The 20,252-nt window shown below is 35.1% G+C and overlaps 1 protein-coding gene across 1 annotated transcript in view; it reads right to left on the bottom strand.

Annotated features, from left to right (window-relative positions):
* Positions 1–20,252, bottom strand: part of LOC150098188 (ubiquilin-1-like) — a 252,240-nt gene that overhangs the window by 136,564 nt on the left and 95,424 nt on the right. Inside the window, exon 5 of the mRNA XM_090406088.1 lies at positions 19,353–19,490. Coding sequence (XP_090262214.1) covers positions 19,353–19,490 — 138 coding nt within the window. The remainder of the gene's footprint in view (positions 1–19,352; positions 19,491–20,252) is intronic.

The raw sequence follows: 20,252 nt of genomic DNA, 5'->3' as shown, positions 1-20,252 counted from the left end.
CAGCATGCCTGGTCAGTGTTTTTTACCACTGTGCTGTCATCACTGCTTGTTTCATTTAGCAGTTTTTCAAAGTAATTACTCCATACTTCAAGGATATCTTTTTCTCCTGTTCTCATGTCATCTTTATCATCTCTAATTCCTTTTATAGCACTCTTTCGTCCATTCTTAAGCTTCTTCAACAACCTCCAGAATATTTTGCCACCTTCTTGATATTTATTTTCTATATTCTTGCCAAAGTCCTCCCATGACTTTTGTTTAGCTAGTTTTACACAGTGTTTAGCATTCTTGCATTTGTCTCTATATTCTCTAAGAGCACAAGCTGACTTATTTGACAGGAACTTTTGGTATGCTTTCTTCTTTTCCTTCACTGCCTCTTTAACTTCCTGTGTCCACCATGGAGTTCTGATTTTTTTATCCTTACAGACAACCTCACCACATGCTGCCTCTCTGGCAGAATCAATCAATGTTTTCTTCAGAGTTTGCCACTGAATCTCCAAGATTTGATTCCTGTTCTCAAACTCTTTCATTTTTTCTTCAATAATCTTTGTGTATTTTAGTCTACAGTTCACATCTGAGAGCTGCTCAACTTTTATTCGCTTTAAAACTTTCTTACATGTTATTCTTTTCAATATGAAATTCAATTTTATCCTGCTCAAGACTAAATAGTGATCACTTCCAATTTCAAATCCTCGGTACACTCTGGTGTCCTGAACCAGGGAGAAAACATCACTATCAACAATAACATAGTCAATGAGACTTTTCTTATTCCTAGCCTCTTCTCTCCATGTGAATTTGTGCACATTTTTATGTTGGAACATGGTGTTAGTAATAACCAGTCCATGTCCTGAGCAGAAATCCAACAGATATTTGCCATTATTATTAGCTTTGCTCTTTTCTCCAAATTTTCCCAAAATATTTTTGTATGTCTCACAATCATTTCCTACTCTGCTATTGAGATCCCCAACAAGGACCAACTTTTCCTTTTTCATTGTGTCAGTTGCTTTTTCTAAAGCCTCAAAAAATTCCTCCACTTCTACCTTAGTAGAACCTTCTGTGGGACCATAGGCACAAATAAGTCTCATTGTCCAGTTCCCCATTCTCATATTTGCCCACATTACTCTACTCGAGACTGACTGCCATTCAAGAAGATTAACCTCGTATTTTGTGTTGAATACTATGGCTACTCCTTCTTTTCCTTGATTGTCATTGCCTGAATATAACATTTTGTATTTATTGCTCAGAAAGATCTCACCAGTTTTGGTCTTTTTTGTTTCTGTCACCCCTATTATGTCGATCTGGTACTTATCTAATTCCTCAGCTAGCTCCATTTCTTTGCCATTCAGGCTTCTTACGTTGATAGTACCGATCTTTAACTCTGGCGATGTTGAGTTGGGGTTTGTTTTCAGATTTGTTCCAGTAGCTGACTTTTCGCTGTTCGCCCTGGTTCCCTGGCGAAAACAACGGGGGCCTTGTTTAACCGGGCGACGCCCCAGCCGGCATGAAATTTTGTCATGTCGTACCATCATTTTTTATTTTGGTTTAACCAATAAGAATACAATTTGGTCGGCTAAATCCCAAATTGCCAGCCCATCCTCGTTCGTTCAGTATCAAAGTAGATACCCAACAGGGTGCACCACGAGAAGGTGAGGATTGGACATTAGGTCAGAAGCCCTGGTCGGTTCTCCGCATTCCTTTAAAGGCTATGTGGAGGTCTCCTCTCAGTTATACAGCTTTGACCCTTAAGCACCCCCCCAATGGTAGAACATGGATAAACTTCATGCTGGCTGGGATATCGCCAGGTTAAACAAGACACACTTTGTTTTCGATAGAGAATTAGATTGAACAGAAAAACATCAGCTACTGGAACAAATCCCGGAACACATCAGAGTTCAAGATTGGTATTATAAGAAGCATCAATAGAAAATAAATAAAACTAACAGAAGAATAGGATAAGTGTCACATTGATATAATAAGAGAGAATAAAATAAAGACAAAAACAAGTGAGATCTTTTGAAGCGACAAATACAAAATGCTATATTCATGCAATAACAATCAGGGAAAAGAAGGAGTGACTACAGTATTCAATATCAAGTAGAGTGATGTGAGCAAATATCAGAATGTGGAACATGAGACTTATTTGTGCCTATAGAAGGTACTACTAAGAAAGAAGTGTAGGAAATTTTTGAGGCATTAGAGAAGGCAACTGACACAATGAAAAAGGAAAAGTTGGTCTTTGTTGGAGATCTAAGCAGCCGAGTAAGAAATGAATACTAGACATATTGAAAGTTTTGGGGAAAATTTGGAGAAAAAAGCAAAGCAAATAACAGTAAGCACCTGTTGGATTTTTGCTCAGGACTAGTTATTACCAATACTGCATAACATAGAAATCTGCAGAAATTCACATGGAGAGAAGATACAATAAGAAAAGTCTCATTGACTATGTTATTGTTGAAAGTGATGGAAGTGATCACCATTTAGTGCTGAGCAGATAAAACTGAATTTCATATAGAAAGAAAGAGCATGTAAGAAAGTTTTAAAATGAATTGAAGTTAAGCATCTTTCAGGTGTGAATTATAGACTAAAACACAATCATTATTTAAGAAAATATAATAGCTTAAAAACAGGAACCAAACCTTGGAGATTCAGTGGCAAATCCTGAAGAAAACATGCTTAATTCAGCCAGAGAGGTATGTGGTGAGCTTGTACGAATAGAAAAATCAGAACTGCATGGTGGACTCAGGAAGACAAGGAAGCAGTTACAGAAAAGAAGAAAGAATGTTGAAAGTTTCTGGTAAATGAGTCAGCTTGTGCTCTTAGAGAATATAAGAATATAAGAATAGAATATAAGAGAATTTCTTATAAATGTAAGAAAGTGAAGCTAAAGTAAAACTAGTTAAACAAAAATCATGGGAAGAAGACTTTGGTAAGAACATAGAAAATAACTATCATGCAAAATATTCTGGAGGCTACTGAAAAAGCTTATAAATGGAGTGAAGAGTATTGTAAAAGAATCAAATGATTAAGATGACATGAAAACTATAGACATTCTAGATGTCTAGAGTAATTACTTTGAAAGCTTGCTTCATTTAGCAAGCAAGCAGTGTCAACACGGTGGTAGAAAACTCCCAATAGGAATGAAGTAAGGAATACACATCCATAGTTGAAGTAGAGAAGTCCATCAAAAACCTGAAATGTGAAAAAGCAGCTGGAGTGGATGAAATTCAACCACAAATGCTCAAATGTCGAGGTATAAAACTTTTCCAGTGGTCGAATTCCAGATGATTGGAGTAGAGCTCTCATAGTACATATCTATAAAAAGGGAAATAAAACTGAACAGAGGTATTTCCCTATTGAGTGTTCCTGGGAAGATTTATGCAAGTATACTCGAGAAACAGTTAAGAATGATTACGGGATGGAAGTTTGGTGAAGAGCAAGCTGGATTCAGGCCAAATAGATGTTGTCATCAGGCTCAGATTTTCACTTTAAGACAAATAGTTCAGAACTCTTGGAAATATAACAAGGATTTGTATTTAAGTTTCATAGAACTGGAAAAGGCATATGACAAGGTGCTCAGAGAAAAGCTCTTCAAAATGTTATGGTTATATTGAGCCATACATAGTCTATATTTAAGCTGTAAGTCAGCAGTTAGAACTGAAGAAGATAAAGGAAGATAGTTTGATGTTAAATCAGGTGTGTGTCACAAGGGTGCACGTTATTTCCACTGTAATTCATTATCTATATGGATCACATCATGGAGGAAAGTGGTATTAAATATGTTATCAAAATTGGCAATGTTAATCCTAGCTCTTTAATTTATGCAGATGTGTTAAACTCCTACGTAAATCCAGTACAAGATCTGTGAGATTCTCTGACTAAATTGAATAAGTGTTGTAATAAATTTGATATGAAAATCAGTAATAAAAAGACAAAAACAATGGAAATAAGCAGAAACATTGAAAATATCAACTGCATCCTGAATAGAGAATTTACAAAACAAGTAAAACATTTCAGCTACAAGTTTTAGTGAAGATCACAAATTAAATATGGAAATAGATAACAGAATTAACAAAGCTGTTACCACACAAAGTCAACTGAATAAATGAATAAGAGACAAATTAATCAAAACACTGAAGTGGTTGTATAATGTTCAGGCCAATTTTAACTTATGGATATGAGAACTGCATTAGAAAAAATACTTGACCAAAGACTGGAGACCACAGATATGATAGTTCTGAGAAAGATTAGGAGAGTGAACAAATGGCATTAATGACAATTTCATATTAAAAATGAGGATATTAGGAAATACATTAGAGCTAATCTGAAGGAGTATAGTCACTTAAATAGAATGGGAGAGGAAAGATTAGCAAAACAAGTGTTCTTTGCCAGGCTGGCAGGAAAAACTCATGGGAAGACCTAGATCTACGTGGATTGATACAGTAAAAAGTGCCTTAGAATACAGAAATATAAGATCTGATAATATTGGAGTCTTAACAGATTAAATTGGAGAAAAGATGTTGACTGGAAGTTAGTGATGATGTAACTTTTCATGTGGTATTATCATAATATCCTGTACAACCACTGAGAGTACATGTTAGGAATTTGATGATGATGACAGGAAGAAGTTGATTTATGCTGATCTTGTTTTGTTTTAGAAGATTGAAATGTAAGATCTGATAATATACTGAACATTGTGTGCAGATGAATTTCATCAGTTGGTGCAAGATCAAACACCCTGCTCACCGGAAGCTTCAAGTGAATCAAAAAACACCAAGTTTGATATCTAGAGCAGGTAGCCAATATATGGTACAAATCTACATATATATCACATATGGGCACCCCCCCCCCGGATCCGGCCCTAATCTATTTCAGTGAAGTTTGTCTGATTCATGGTGGGAAAAAAACGTGTGGTCTATTAAATCACATTATGCTGACATCATATGACATGCGCAAAACACACTATGTTTTCTCCAACCAAGGTCTCTTTCTCACTTTGACTAGCGGCGTGTGTGAACATGTTATGTGTCAGTTCGGTACTTGCGTTGGTCGTGTGCTTTGTTCAGTGCCTGCATTGATTTTATGTTCTGTTCGATGCCTGCATTGATGTTGTGTTCTGTTCAGTGCCTGTGGTCTAGAACAGCGCTTCCCAAACTGTGGGCTACGGCCCCCTTGGGGGCCGTAGGTTTTGTTGAGGGGGGCCGTGAAATAATGAAAACAAATTTAAAATGTTTTAAGACTAAGTATTTTTTTTTTATTTTAAAAGAAACGTATTTAACTTTTATTATTTCTTTTTTGTTATTTTTTATATTTTAATGGAAAAATTCACACATTGGTGTTGGCTCACAAACTTTGCTTCCTGCGTATTTCGGCGCTTAATGAATATTAGTAAATATTGCTTATTCATATGTTTCATTTCAAAGCAGTGGTTAATTGTATTTACTTCGAATGCTCTCCAGGGAAGCTCCAAATCTTTCTGTTCTTTTCATAATGCGTTCGTAATCAGGGACTGTTGATATTGACTTTATATATATATCAAAACTCGTTTTATATTATCACTGTCATCCGAGCTAGTTTCTGTTACCAATAAAAGTTTCGCATATACTTCACACATGAAAAAAAGCTTAAACAAGTTCATGTGGGGAGATAGTAACTCGCTTGCAGTGGTAAACAACACGCCCTCCCTAAGAGCCACTATACTGCAGAGGCAATAAAAATAAGTACTTTTATTACCAGTGAATAAGGTATGAGGAGTCTGTGTAATATATTTCTCGACAAATAGTGCAATTAGAGACAACTGGGATAAAAACACACTAATTAATGAATCACATGTCCCCTCATACAGAAACTATGCTGTATAGACTGAAACAAAACCATATGTTGCATGGGGAAACACAGTATCTAACTAAAAACTATTGTTATTAATTAGATGTGTGTGAGTTCGATTTCCCAAGGCAGCAATAAAATTCAACTGAACGTGTTAAAATTCGTAAAAGTGTTAAAACTAAGTAATATATATATATAATGAATGTTATGGCAGTTTCACAAATGGAATTCGGTTGAAGAGAGTTAGCATTTCAACTCAATTGTTGGCTATGCTTTTATCTTTCGGTTGTGCGATCTTCTGTTAAAACCGCACCAATCATATGCACGTTTTAATGACTGCCTTTGCTGTCTGTTTCGCGTTAGGCTTAATTACCGTAAAAGGAGAAAAGTCACAAAAGTGAAAAATGTTCCTGGTCCGGGGATTCCCTTATTCAGGTAATATTCAGTAATTTCATGTGTTCAGTCTGTGGTGTGCCAGTATCAGTAAGTGGTGATATTATTTGATCTATTGTACGTTAAAAAATTTAACCCCTGAGATGGATAAGTGGTTGATAAAAAATAATAAAAAAAAATCCCGCGAACAATCAGAAGAAGCAGAAACAGACTAAAAAAAAAAAGGACAGTATTTCATATTTTACCAGAACAGCCCGCATCGTCTTCAGAACCAAACGGTAAGAGGCAAAAAATGTAATATATGCATTTGATTTTTGCAATATTCGCTGCGTATGTAATATAAATACAATAAATATAATAATAATATATCTCTATTACGATTTTTTTTTCGAGGGGGGGGGGGCGTGAAATATTTTAATTTTTTGCAAAGGGGGACCTGACATCCAGAAGTTTGGGAAGCACTGGTCTAGAAGACAGTTTTGTTTGACAGTTCTGAATATCGCTTATAAATTTTGGACAATGTCAGGGGTTATTGCAAAAAAAAAAAGTAGATGCAGAGAATAGTCAATTTCAAGACAACTGAACAGAGGATTATTATTTTATTCTGAATAAAGGTTTGCCTGTATGTTTGCTGTGCAACGAATCCGTATCCATCAACAAAGAATACAACTTGAAGAGATGCTTTACTTCGAGACATACGGATCACCCAAAAATTGATGGACAACTACGAAAAGATGAAATACAGAAGTTGAAGAAGAACTTGGATACCCAGCAGCAAATATTCAACTAGCAAAGAACGCAGCACCACAGCATTGTCAAAGCCAGCTTTGTGGTAAGCGAAAAAAATCGCTAAGCATTCTAAGTCATTTAGTGAAGGAGAATTTATCAAGAACTGTCTGCTGGATGTTGCAAGTATAATATGTCCTGTAAAGAAAAAAGACTTCGAGAATATTTGTTTGTCGAGACGTACTATTGTCCGAAGGATAGAAATTATGGCTGATGATATCAAAAAAAAGTTTAGAAGAGAAGATTGCTAGATTGGAAGCATTTTCAATTGAATGAAGCACCGATGCCTCCGATGCAGCACAACTAGCAATATTTATTCGAGGAATTGATGCGGATTTCAACATCACAGAAGAATTATTGGCACTTCGGCCGTTAAAAGGAACAACTACCAGTGAAGATATATTTGAAACAGTCAACACAGACTTCGAGAGATTTGGACTTAAATGGAGTTCACTATCTGGCATATGCACTGATGGAGCCTCTGCAATGGTTGGTGCACAGAAGGGATTTATTGAAATAGTTCATAAAAGAGCAATAGAACTACAGATCCATCCAGAAATTTAACAAATTTTCACTGCATTATCCACCAACAAAATCTATGTGTAAAATGTAGCAAGTATTAACTTTATTAAGTCACGTGCACTTAATCACCACCAATTTAAGGAGTATTTGGCAGACCCATTTTTGGATTACGAAGATGTGTCTTATTATTGTGAAGTGAGGTGGTTGAGTAAAGGTAAAATGTTAAAACGATTTTATGATCTGAGACAAGACATTGCTGATTTTATGGACATAAAAGGAAACACAATTAACCAAGTAAAAGATGATGAGTGGGCATTCCTTGTAGATGTCACCGGATACCTAAACGAACTAAATCTTAAATTGCAAAAACAAGAACAATTGGTTCATGAACTGCATGGACATGTCAAAGCTTTTTGTAATAAACTAAGATTGTTGGAAAGTCAGATAAGAGCTAAAAATTGTTATAATTTTCCTACTTTAGCAACTCAAAAATATCTCTTATAATTGTTATGGAGATGAACTGAAGGCACTAATAGAGAAATTTGATACAAGGTTTGCCGACTTCAAAAACAAAGACTCCTCATTCGCTATATTTGCTCGTCTGATGGATGCTGATGTAAATAATGTGCCAGAAAACTTACAGATGGAACTTATTGAGCTTCAGGCAGATTTAGTGCTAAAATTACAATTTAACAACATTGCTTTGACGGATTTTTATAAATTTTATTTGGTGGAAGAAAAATATACAAATTTATGTGCCTTTTCAAGAAAAATCATTTGTCTTTTCAGCAGCACATATATGTGTGAACAGTTTTTTTCGAGGATGAAATACGATAAATCAAAAATTCAGACAAGAATAATGGAAGAAAACCTCGAAAATTCCATGTGATTATCCTTAAGTAATATTAACATCAATATTGATAGTCTCGTAGTTGAAGTACAAGGCCAATCTTCACATTAAATTATTATGTTGTTCATTATATTATAAATAAATGAAATATGAAGTAGCAACTTGTTTTAATTCATTTAATATTAATTTATTTTATTTAATAATTTGGTCTGGCCCTTGACTCGGAGACAATGATAATTTGGCCCCCAAACTAGGAAAGGTTGTCCATGCCTGGTATATATGTTTGTGACCTTCTGAGAATGGGATAGAAGCATTAAAAAAAAAATAATTCTATTTTAAAACATAAGATTATCTAAAACATGAAAAAAATTTAATAATATAATAATGATAACAAAAATAAAAGCTTTTAAGAACAAAGTCTCAAAAGACCTAATGTTCAGTGGCATATTTAAGAATAAGATAATTATATAATATAATAAATAATACAAAAATATAATAAACAATTATCTTTTGAAAAACACTATAATGCCTGATTTAGCATGGAAATCTTTTCCATAAAACATCAGTTATGTGAACTTTAGTTTACCTGCTCTTGATTGGATATTGTGCAATATTTATTTACCACTGTGTTTGCTCAACAACCGTGCGGTTAGCCTAGTGGCTTTGCGCTTCGCAACCATATGCCTGGGGAAGGAGTGTCCCAGGTTCGATTCCCGTTGTAGACGTGAGGAATTTGAGGATCTTCCTCAGGCATAGCCAAGTTAGCCGGTCTTGGGCGCGGTCAGTAGGGTTTTTTCCACCAGTTTATCTGGCGTTTTTCATCCCGCAAGCAGGCAAACCGGCCCCGTGAACATACGCCTCTACAGTCAAAAAATATATTCCCCCCAGCGGCAGACCAGGCGACGGGTCGGTTGGGAGTAGTACTAACAAGAAGTCGCATCTGAGTAACACGCGGACCCTGCATAGGAAGCGGTAATAACGCGTAAAAGAAGAAGAAGACTGTATTTGCTCAACATGTTTACAAGTCAATATGTGCATGGATGGATGTGAAGCATAAATTGAGATATTTCATCCATATGGCCATTTGGATGGTTAAATAACATATTTCATATTGTATTAGTGAGACTAACTGTGCTGAATTACACTTAAAGATGATTACATTACAACAAGTTTAGCTGGCATTTGAGCAGTAAAGTTCTTCTTCTCTCCCATAGTCCTAAATGGACTGTTGGGTCATTCATGGCTGGTAGGTGATATTCTTTGTTAGCCTCCTCCAATCTTCTCGGTCTCTTGTTCTTGATGTCAGTTGAGAAAGGGAGGAATTTGTCCATTTTTTGATGTTATCAGTCCATTTTAATCGCAGTTGGCCCCTAACCCTTGGTCCCGGAACTATTCCTTCTGGCGTTTGCTTTGGAATGCCATTAGCCCTCTCCACATGTCCAAACCATTTCATCTTTCTTCTTCTGATGACTGTCAGAATATTTTCCCTTTTTCTCCCGTCTATTGAATCAATCAGTTTTCGAACATTTTCACTGGTTTCGTGAGCAGTATAGGGAATCCTCAAAAGTCTTCTGTAAGTTTTCATTTCAAAAGACAGGAGTCTGTCTCCTTTCATCTTTCCTCAATAAAGTCCAGGCCTCACAACTATAAAAGAGGACAGAGTTCACCAAGGTATCAATTAGTCTGTCTGGCTGTGATTGCTATTCTGTTATCTCCCCACAATGGTTTTAACTTCTGTAGGGCCACGGTTGCCTTAGCAATTCGGTATTTAATGTCGGTTTTTGAACGGCAATCTTGACTCAACGTGCTTCCTGGATAAGTGAACTTGTTTACATTCTCAATTTGTTTATTGCCAATTTGTATCTTTAAGAATTCAATATCTGATTTTGAGGTTATCATTGTTTTTGTTTTTTGTAGGTTTATGTATAATCCATAATTTTTAAGTGTTCCAAAAACGCAGCTGGTTATCTCTTGTAATTCTTCTTCACTTTCTGCCAGAAGATCGATATCATCTGCAAAATGTAAGTTATTTATTCTTAGTCCACCAACTACTATTCTTGAAGAGCTTCATCTATGACATATTACAGAAAACAATTAAAAAGACGAGGGGACACGATGCATCCTGTCCCCCCCCCCCCCGTTCTGCCCAGAACGGTTCACTGCTGTAATTGTTAATTTCCATTCTCATATCAGATGAAGAATAAAGAGATTTAATAATCTTAATGATTTTGTTGTCAATACCATTATGTTCTAAAATTTTCCATAATGCCTCATGCCATATTGAGTCAAAAGCTTTTTGAAGGTCTAAAAAGTTGTGACAGATTATTTTGTTATGTTCTATGTATTTTTCGCCTAGTATGTGTATTGTAAAAATATGGTTAATTGTACTTCTGGACTTCCGAAAACCAGCTTGTTCATCTGATAGTCTGCTTTCTATTTTCTTTTCAATTCTTAACAATAGCATTTTTAACAGGATTTTGCTTGGATGACTAATAAGGCTTATTGTTTTATAGTTGCTACATTTACTGCTGTTTCCCTTTTTAGGAATAGGTACAAGGACAGAAGTCTGCCAATCAGAAGGCCAAGTCTCTGTGTTCCATATATCCTGGAATAAATTTAGCAAAATGTCTATGATGATGTCACCTCCTTCACATATCAGTTCCATTGTAACACCATCAATTCCAGGTGATTTTCCTATTTTTGAGGAGCTAAGTGCTGCAATAACTTATTTTAATATTGAGTAATCTCCTTCCTCTGAACCTCCTGGCAAAATTCCGTCCAAAATATTGTCGGTCAGTTGAAGGTCCTTTTGAAAAATCTTGGTTGCGTAACATTTCCATCTATCAACTATTTTCTGGTTGTCTGTGATAGGAGTTCCATTTCCATCTTCAATGCTCCAATTAATTGCAGTAAAAGATTTGGTTAACTTATTGATAATTTGAAAAGCACACTTTTAGAATTATTTTTATTTAAGTCCTCTTCTATATTTTTGCATTCATCTATATCCATAAGTTTTTAGCATGTTTGATTTCTTTTTTAATAATCTTAGTAATATTTTCATACCGTTCTCTATTATCACCACAATTAATATGAGATTTCAAATATCTTTTTTTCATCATAATCATCATAAAATTCTGCCACGTACCCTCAAGGGGTATGTACAGGATATGATAGCACTACATGAAAAAAATTATATCATTACTAACTTCCTATCTACAATTTTCCTACAAATCAGTCTGTTACTTGTCAAGACTCCAACATTATCAGATCTTACATTTCTATCGTCTTTGTACCATATCAATCCACCTATATCTTGTTCTTCCTCTGGGTCATTTTGCTGCCAACATGGCAGAGAACACTTGTTTTGCTAATCTTTATTCGTTCATTCTGTTTAAAGTGACCCTACCACCTGAGATTAGCTCTGCTAATGCACTGGATGCTGACAATGTCAAGTTCTTTCCTAATATCCTCGTTTTTAATATGATATTGCCATTGATGCCATCTGTTCACGCCTATAATCTTTCTCAGGACTCTCATATCTGTGGTGTCTAGTCTTTGGTCAAGTGTTTTATTTCTGACCCAGCTTTCAGATCCATAAGTTAAAACTGGTTTGAACACTGTCTTGTATACAGCTAATTTAGTGTTCTGACTAATTTCTCTCTTATTCCATATGAATTTATTCAATTGACTTCCCACTATACCAACTTTGCTGATTCTGTTGTCTATTTATATATTTAATTTACCATCTTCACTAAAAAACGTGCCTAAGGTAGCTGAAATGTTTTACTTTTATGATGTTATAATGAAGTATAACATCAGTCGCATAAAGAATGATGTTATAAATAAATAACATCGAATAAAGAGCTGACATTAACATCTCCAATTTTGATATCATATTTAATATACCACTTTCCTTCATTATCCATATAGATAATGAATAATATAGGGGATAATACATCCTTGTCTCACACCAGATTTAGCATTAAACCATCTTCCTGTACTTCCTTCAATTCCAACTGCTGACTTACAACTCAAATAAAGACAAAGTATTGCTTGATATAATATCCCACTGACACCATATAACTGTAGCGTATTGAATAGCTTCTCTCTTGGCACCTTGTCATATGTCTTCAAATCGACAAAACTTAAATACAGATCTTTGTTACATTCCCATGCTTTCTCAACAATTTGTTTTAAAGTGAAGATCTGATCCTGACAGCCTCTATTTGGCCTGAATCCAACTTGTTCTTCACCCAGCTTTTCTTCCACAATTCTTCTCAACCGTTTCTCAAGTATACTTGCATAGATCTTGCCAGGAACACTCAGTAGGGAAATACCTCTGTAATTCTCACATTCAGTTTTACTTCCCTTTTTATATATGGGTACTATTAGAGCTCTACTCCAATCATCGGGAATTCGTCCCTCTGTCCAGGCTTTGTTTTGATGACAGCACAGTGTTTTTTACCACTGTGCTGTCATCACCGCTTGTTTCATTTAGCAGTTTTTCAAAGTAATTACTCCATACTTCAAGGATATCTTTTTCTCCCATTTTCATTTCACCTTTATCATCTCTAACTCCTTTTACAGCACTCTTTCTTCCATTCCTAAGCTTCTTCAACAACCTCCAGAATATTTTGACACCTTCTTGATATTTATTTTCTATATTCTTGCCAAAATCCTCCCATGGATTTTGTTTAGCTAGTTTTACAGCGTATTTAGCATTCTTGCATTTGTCTCTGTATTCTCTAAGAGCACAAGCTGACTTATTTGCCAGGAACTTTTGATAGGCTTTATTCTTTTCCTTTGCTGCCTCTTTAACTTCCTGTGTCCACCATGGAGTTCTAATTTTTCTATCCTTGCTGACAACTTTGCCACATGCCTCTCTAGCTGAATCAACCGGGGCTTTCTCGAAGGCTTGCCACTGAATCTCCAAGGTTTGATTCCTGTTCTCAAATTCTTTCATTTTTTCTTCAATAACCTTTGTGTATTTTAGTCTACAGTTCACATCTGAGAGCTGCTCAACTTTTTATTTGCTTTAAAACTTTCTTACATGTTATTCTTTTCAATATGAAATTTAATTTTATCCTACTCAAGACTAAATAGTGATTGCTTCCAATTTCAAATCCTCTGTACACTCTGGTGTCCTGCACCAGGGAGAAAACATCACTATCAACAATAACATAGTCAAGACTTTTCTTATTCCTTGCCTCTTCTCTCCATGTGAATTTGTGCACAGTTTTATGTTGGAACATGGTGTTAGTAATAACCAGTCCATGTCCTGAGCAGAAATCCAACAAATATTTGCGATTATTATTAGCTTTGTTCTTTTCTCCAAATTTTCCCAAAATATTTTTGTATGTCTCACAATCATTTCCTACTCTGCTATTGAGATCCTCCACAATGACCAACTTTTTCTTTTTCATTGTGTCAGTTGCTTTTTATAAAGCCTCAAAAAATTCCTCCACTTCTACCTTAGTAGTACCTTCTGTAGGACCATATGCACAAATAAGTCTCATTGTCCAGTTCCCCATTCTCATATTTGCCCACATTACTCTACTTGAGACTGACTGCCATTCAAGAAGATTAGCTTCGTATTTTGTGTTGAATACTACGGTTACTCCTTCTTTTCCTTGATTGTGATTGTCTGAATATAACATTTTGTATTTATTGCTCAGAAAGATCTCACCAGTTTTGGTCTTTTTTGTTTCAGTCACCCCTATTATATCGATCTGGTACTTATCTAATTCCTCAGCTAGCTCCATTTCTTTGCCATTCAGGCTTCTTACGTTGATAGTACCGATCTTTAACTCTGGTGATGTTGAGTTGGGGTGTGTGTTTTCAGATTTGTTCCAGTAGCTAACTTTTCCCTGTTCGCCCTGGTTCCCTGGCGAAAACAACGAGGGCCTTGTTTAACCGGGTGACGCCCCAGCCGGCATGAAATTTTGTCATGTTGTACCATCATTTTTTATTTTTGTTTAACCAATAAGAATACAATTTGGTCAGCCAAATCCCAAATTGCCAGCCCATCCTCGTTCGTTCAATATCCAAGTAGATACCGAACAGAGTGCACCACGAGAATGCGAGGATTGGACATTAGGTCAGAAGCCCTGGTCGGTTCTCCGCAGTCCTTTAAAGGCTATGCGGAGGTCTCCTCTCAGTTATATAGCTTGTCTTACTCACATTATATGTGTGACTAATATAGATCATATAAACTGTAAAGCAAACAAGCTACACAAAGTAAAGTGAAACTTAGTAGACTATAGCTGTACCTAGGAACAGTAACCTCTATGTGTACTAGTCAAAAGCCTAGGTGTCACATAGAATACTTTAATAACACAGTCCAACACAATTTTTGCTCACTTTTATATAAGACTTGTTTTTTTTACTAATTTGGGTGTGCTGATTTCAAATATCAAACCCATTTTTCTCTATCACGTCAGGTTTTTCCTCTATGGCATTTTCTTTTTGCTAATTTGTAAGTTTTTGATAGTTTTAAGGAGGCAATACTATTTAGAGGATCAAAAAAATCAGTTTTTAATATTATCTTCTGAAAGTAAGTACTTTTAAAAATCTGTTCCTAACTTTTTATCAAGAAATTCGAAAAATTCCCGAAGATATAGCCTATTATTCAAAGTGGTGCGCAGATCAGAATCGGAGCGCTCACCGCTCTCGCTTGTTAGTAAACGAATAAATGCGTAAGAACCTGCAACAGCACGTGCTGGCACTTTGAATGTGAGAGAGGTAATTAGATACATAACTACTTAATATTCATTAAAAATTACAAGAATATTTATAAAAAAATAACAATTTTACTTACACATGAGTTTCAGGGAATAAATTTTTGTTTGTAGCAATTTCTGCTGTGTGTTCTGTTCTGGCAATCCCTTTGAATACTCCAACAGTAGTCGGCCATCATGTGAGAATCCCATCTTCCTTGGTACCGATCTTCCATAGTATTTAAGTCTTGATGAAATCTTTCACCTTGTTAATCGCTTACAGCACCTAAACTCTCGGGAAATCTATCATGATGACTGTATAGGAAATGAAGCTTTATGCTCATGTTGCAACCTAGGCGCAGGAAATTTTCAAGCATTGTTTCCACTAGATCTTTGTAATTGCACGCTTTTTTGTTTCCAAGAAAATTATTTGCAACCATCGTAAATGAAGTCCAGGCCTTTTTCTCAATTTCGTTCATAGAGTTGATGAAATTGGGTCTCTCATTAAAGTTCTAATTTGCGGTCCATCAAATACACCGGCTTTAATTTTTTCGTAACTAAGTCGTGGAAATTTTTCACATATGTATTGGAAACAGTCACCTTGTAAATCTAAAGCTTTAACATACTGTTTCATAATACCTAGTTTGATGTTTAGAGGTGGAAAAATGATTTTTTCTCTGTCGATTAAAGGTTGATTTATAACATTCTGTTCTCCAACATTTAAGGATATTCTAAGAGGCCAATGTTTCTGACTCCAGTGTTGGTTTCTAGCTCAACTATCCGAGGAGCATAGAAAACACGGAAACTTTGTATATCCTCTTTGAAAGCCAAGTAAAAAGTTCACCATTTTAAGATCCACACAGATGATCCAGTTATGGTCTGTATATTTTAATAACTTCAGAACCTTTTTAACGTCCTCATATGTTTCCTTTAAGTGGACTGAATAGCCAATAGGAATTGAGCCATATACATTCCCATTGTGTAGTAAGACACACTTGAGACTTCTACTTGAACTGTCGATAAATAAACGCCACTCATTTGGATGATATTGTACAACACTCATTTCAGTTAGTAAACCTGACACATTGTTACAGTAAACAAACCCACACTCATGTTTAAAATATTGTACAAGATTACTTTCCCTGCTACGATAAAAAGTTATCTTCGTATCTTGTTCCAGTAAGTTTTTTTAATTTAATCTTGAAGCTAACAATTCCAACGATTCCTTTGATAGGCCCAAATCTCTTACTAAGTCATTCAATTCCGCTTGAGTAAAACGTTGTGGTCCAGAACTAGAAATTAAATTTTCATTGTCTAAATCAACACCTGGGTCTTGCTCCTCAAGGACATCTGGCATATCCCAATCATACTCGTTCTCAAGTAAAGGAAGTCCTTTATAAATTGGCACGGCTATTTCATTGGAATGAGCAACTGGCCGAATTGCTGAGTCGAGATTTGGATACACAATTTTTTTCTTATTCTTCTTATTATAACCAGAAGTCTGAACTAAACAAAAATAGCAATCATCTACGTGATTTTTCAGTTCATGCCAAATCATTGGAATGCCAAAAGCTAATTTTTGGCATTTTCCTTTGCTCCACTGTCATAAATTTTCTACACATGACTTACACACTTTATTTAAAGCCCATGACTTGTCCTGATCTGCAATTTTTACGTCAAAGTATGCAAAGTACACTTTCTTAACGAAATCAGTGATATTTGTCCTTTGACTGGGAACAGTAAAGCTGCCACAAATGTAGCAGAAGGAATCTACACAATTGACACAATTTCGAGTAGTAGACACGATGTATTTTCTTCACTGCCGACTAACATGCAATTAACAAGGCAAAAAAACAGAGACTTTATTGAAACATTATAAGCGCTCATCATACTTTCACGATCGATTAACGATTGACTGATTTCGATCATTCTTTGTCCGCTATGACGTATATAGCATTCATTTGTTTTAGGCAGTTGTCATCACCTAAATGTATTAGGTCGGTTATCAGCCTCTCTTGCATTCATAGCACCAGTACGTGGCGTCGCAGGTTCTTACGCATTTATTCGTTTACTAACAAGCGAGAGCGGTGAGCGCTCCGATTCTGATCTGCGCACCGCTTTGAATAATAGGCTATATCGTTGGGAATTTGTTGAATTTCTTGATAAAAAGTTAGGAACAGATTTTTAAAAGTACATACTTTCAGAAAATAATATTAAAAAATCTATTTTTTTGATCCTCTAAATAGTACTGCCTCCTTAAAACTAACAAAAACTTACAAATTAGCAAAAAGAAAATGCCATAGAGGAAAAACCTGACGTGATAGAGAAAAATGGGTTTGATATTTGAAATCAGCACACCCAAATTAGTAAAAAACAAGTGTCAGATCATAATCAGCAGAAAAAAATTTTTTTTTGTTGGCCAGTGTAATTGACGTTTTCCATATTTTGAGAAGTTTAATGCATCTATATTTATTTAAATGAGGTTAGTTTTTAAGGGCAACAGAAGATTTTTTAAAAAAAGTTTTTTTTTTTCCTAATTGATTCTGTGTGTAATATCCAAGGCATGGTCTGTTATACCTGACTATGCAGTCATGATTACAGATGCATTTCTATGTTCTTCCAAGCAGATAGCGATTGACCTTCCGGTCTGTCCATAGCTGGCAAACTTGCAGGAACAAGAAAATACACATTATGAAATGAGAGCAAAAGATAGTCTTTAGGTGGAATGAATAAGGGGCAACCAGTTTCAAGTGGGGCATAATGGTAGTTCACATATACATTTTCACAATATTCTAGCTTTTTTTTTCTTCTGACATATAGTGGATATAGGTAAGGATTAAATATTTGTTGATTATGCTGGAATTGTGGCAATCAAGGAAAGTGTGACACATAAGATTCACAATTATAAGATAATGTTTCACTGACCTGACAGCTGTTTCGAACTGGTTGGAAAAGATCCAAAAGGCCTCAGTTTGGCGATGTAAAATTATATAAGTGATATTAGACCCAGCATTATTTCAGTAATTACTTTAATGCACTGATCGAGAGTTTGTTTACGAAAAATACATCTCTCTGACATTTCAAGTTCCTTAGCACTGAACAAGAGTTTTTGCTCTCTTGAGATTTCCACCTGATCTCTGAGGAGAACCAACCATTTCGAAACAACAGTCAGGTCAGTGAAACATTATCAAAATGGAACCAATAAAAGGCAAATATAAGATGCTTGGGCAGTGCCTATGTCTTCTACATAGTCCATACTAAGGCAACTCGTGAATGCCGGGGAATATATTCCTGTAAGCTCTCTGGTCAACTTACCTTATGGAACTTTCATAGTTTCTACATTTGGCTTTGAAATAATGCTGGATCTAATATCCACTTGACTTATATAATTTTACATTGCTAAACTGAAGCCTTCTTGCTCTTTATTTCAGTAATTAGGATTAGAGTTTAAAATTTTTATTTTCCTTAGCAAGAGGAGGAAACCTAAGGGTGGGAAAAAAAAAAAAACCAGAGGCAAATATATAGGTTAATGCTGATCTTATTAAGTTCAAAGAAGGTAATATTAGTTTTATTTGTACATAATGCTTAGAAGTAATATTATCTAAATAAGCCATCAATCTCTCTCTCTCTCTTCTTACTGAAACACTGGAGACAGCGATAGGTAAGTGTCTGGAATAGGACAGCATATGAAGTGCATACTTTGGAGGGAAGTCACTGAAGGTTATCAGGGTATCAAATAACCTTCAATGATGATGATCATCCATCATCTGATGGGATTATCACTTAAATGTGGTATTTGTATCTTCCCACAGAAAATAATTTGTGAGTAGAAGAAATAGTTATTTTCATTTTATATAAAATACTCAGCTTCCCTAAGTTTTAACTTGGTGAGAGTGAGCATAAGAAAGGTATCTTATTTTATTTAGATTTGATCTTATGACAAATGTTTTTATATACAAAATAAGAAAAACAATGTGTATCTTATTAAGTAAAGGTACTTAAATTTTTGTAACCTGGTGTAAAGTTATTTCTCTTTTATATATGAAGTTAATTATTCTGTTCAAGTGCAACTTCCTGGGACATGAATCCTGTAATAATCCAAACAAAGAAATAGAAATGCTCTTATGCAGGTATACACACAATGCAATATAATTTATCCTATTCTTGCATATATAGCATTTATATTTTTGCCAAAAGTTATTTAAAGTAATAAAAAACAAATGACATACTATTCTTTAAAAACTACCAGTAATGATGGTCATTACCTCACGTTGCATCTGCTGCATTTCTCCTAAATTAGGTGGCGGAATTCCCATGCCAGCAAGGCCAGGAAAACTTCCCAAATTTCCCCCTAAGCTTCCTATATTGAAAGGATTTCCTGTTGCAGTACTTGCAGATGCATTCTGGAACAGAATATTAAACATTACAATAACTTCAATAAATGAGCTGAAATCAAAATAGCAAAATTAGAAATGATTTTGTCCTTTCTTTGCCATCCAGAATTTCAATATGGAATTAAAATTACTAGGTTTCCAAAACAAAATCAAAGTATAATATCAATTTAATATGTATGAAATAGCAATGAATTTAAACTATCTTATTGGAGGGGAGAAGGGACTGGTGACTGATAAATATCATTAAAGCTATCAAAGGAGATCCAAAGCAAATGTTACATTTGGTACAGCTTCACTTAATGTAATCAAGATGGAATGACCTAACAGATGATAACCATCCACACATTAATCACTCTGTATGCAATGATGAGTCTGTGAAGGGCCTTGTTTATGCACTTTGGAAGTTCATACATTCTCCTCTTTGAACGTATGAACTTCCAAAATGCATAGGGGATGGAGAAAATGGTGTCTGGTAAACAGTGTAAGCAATGACTGTTGAAAATTCTGAATATGCGAGAAGCAGTCTTCAAAGGACACTTTGGCATATGATAGTATTTAATATTTCTTTTACTTAACTTGATTACAAATAAATTGCATTCTTTCTCAGTTTTTACAAGAAGGCTTAAAGCTCACTTTACAAATGACAATTGTATCCTGATTAAAGTAATGTTAATAGTGAAACTGCTATGTACAGATCTAATATCTGCAAGACACTTAATAATACATTAACACTTTATAATGTATCACATTCCACTAATCAAATGTTTTATA

Source organism: Typopeltis vanoorti, chromosome 16 (assembly GCF_054136105.1).
Source record: "Typopeltis vanoorti isolate ZY-2024b chromosome 16, IOZ_Tvanoo_1.0, whole genome shotgun sequence".
Lineage (NCBI taxonomy): Eukaryota > Metazoa > Arthropoda > Arachnida > Uropygi > Thelyphonidae > Typopeltis > Typopeltis vanoorti.
Note: the sequence above shows the minus strand (reverse complement) of the source record. Positions and strands in the feature narration are given on the sequence as shown.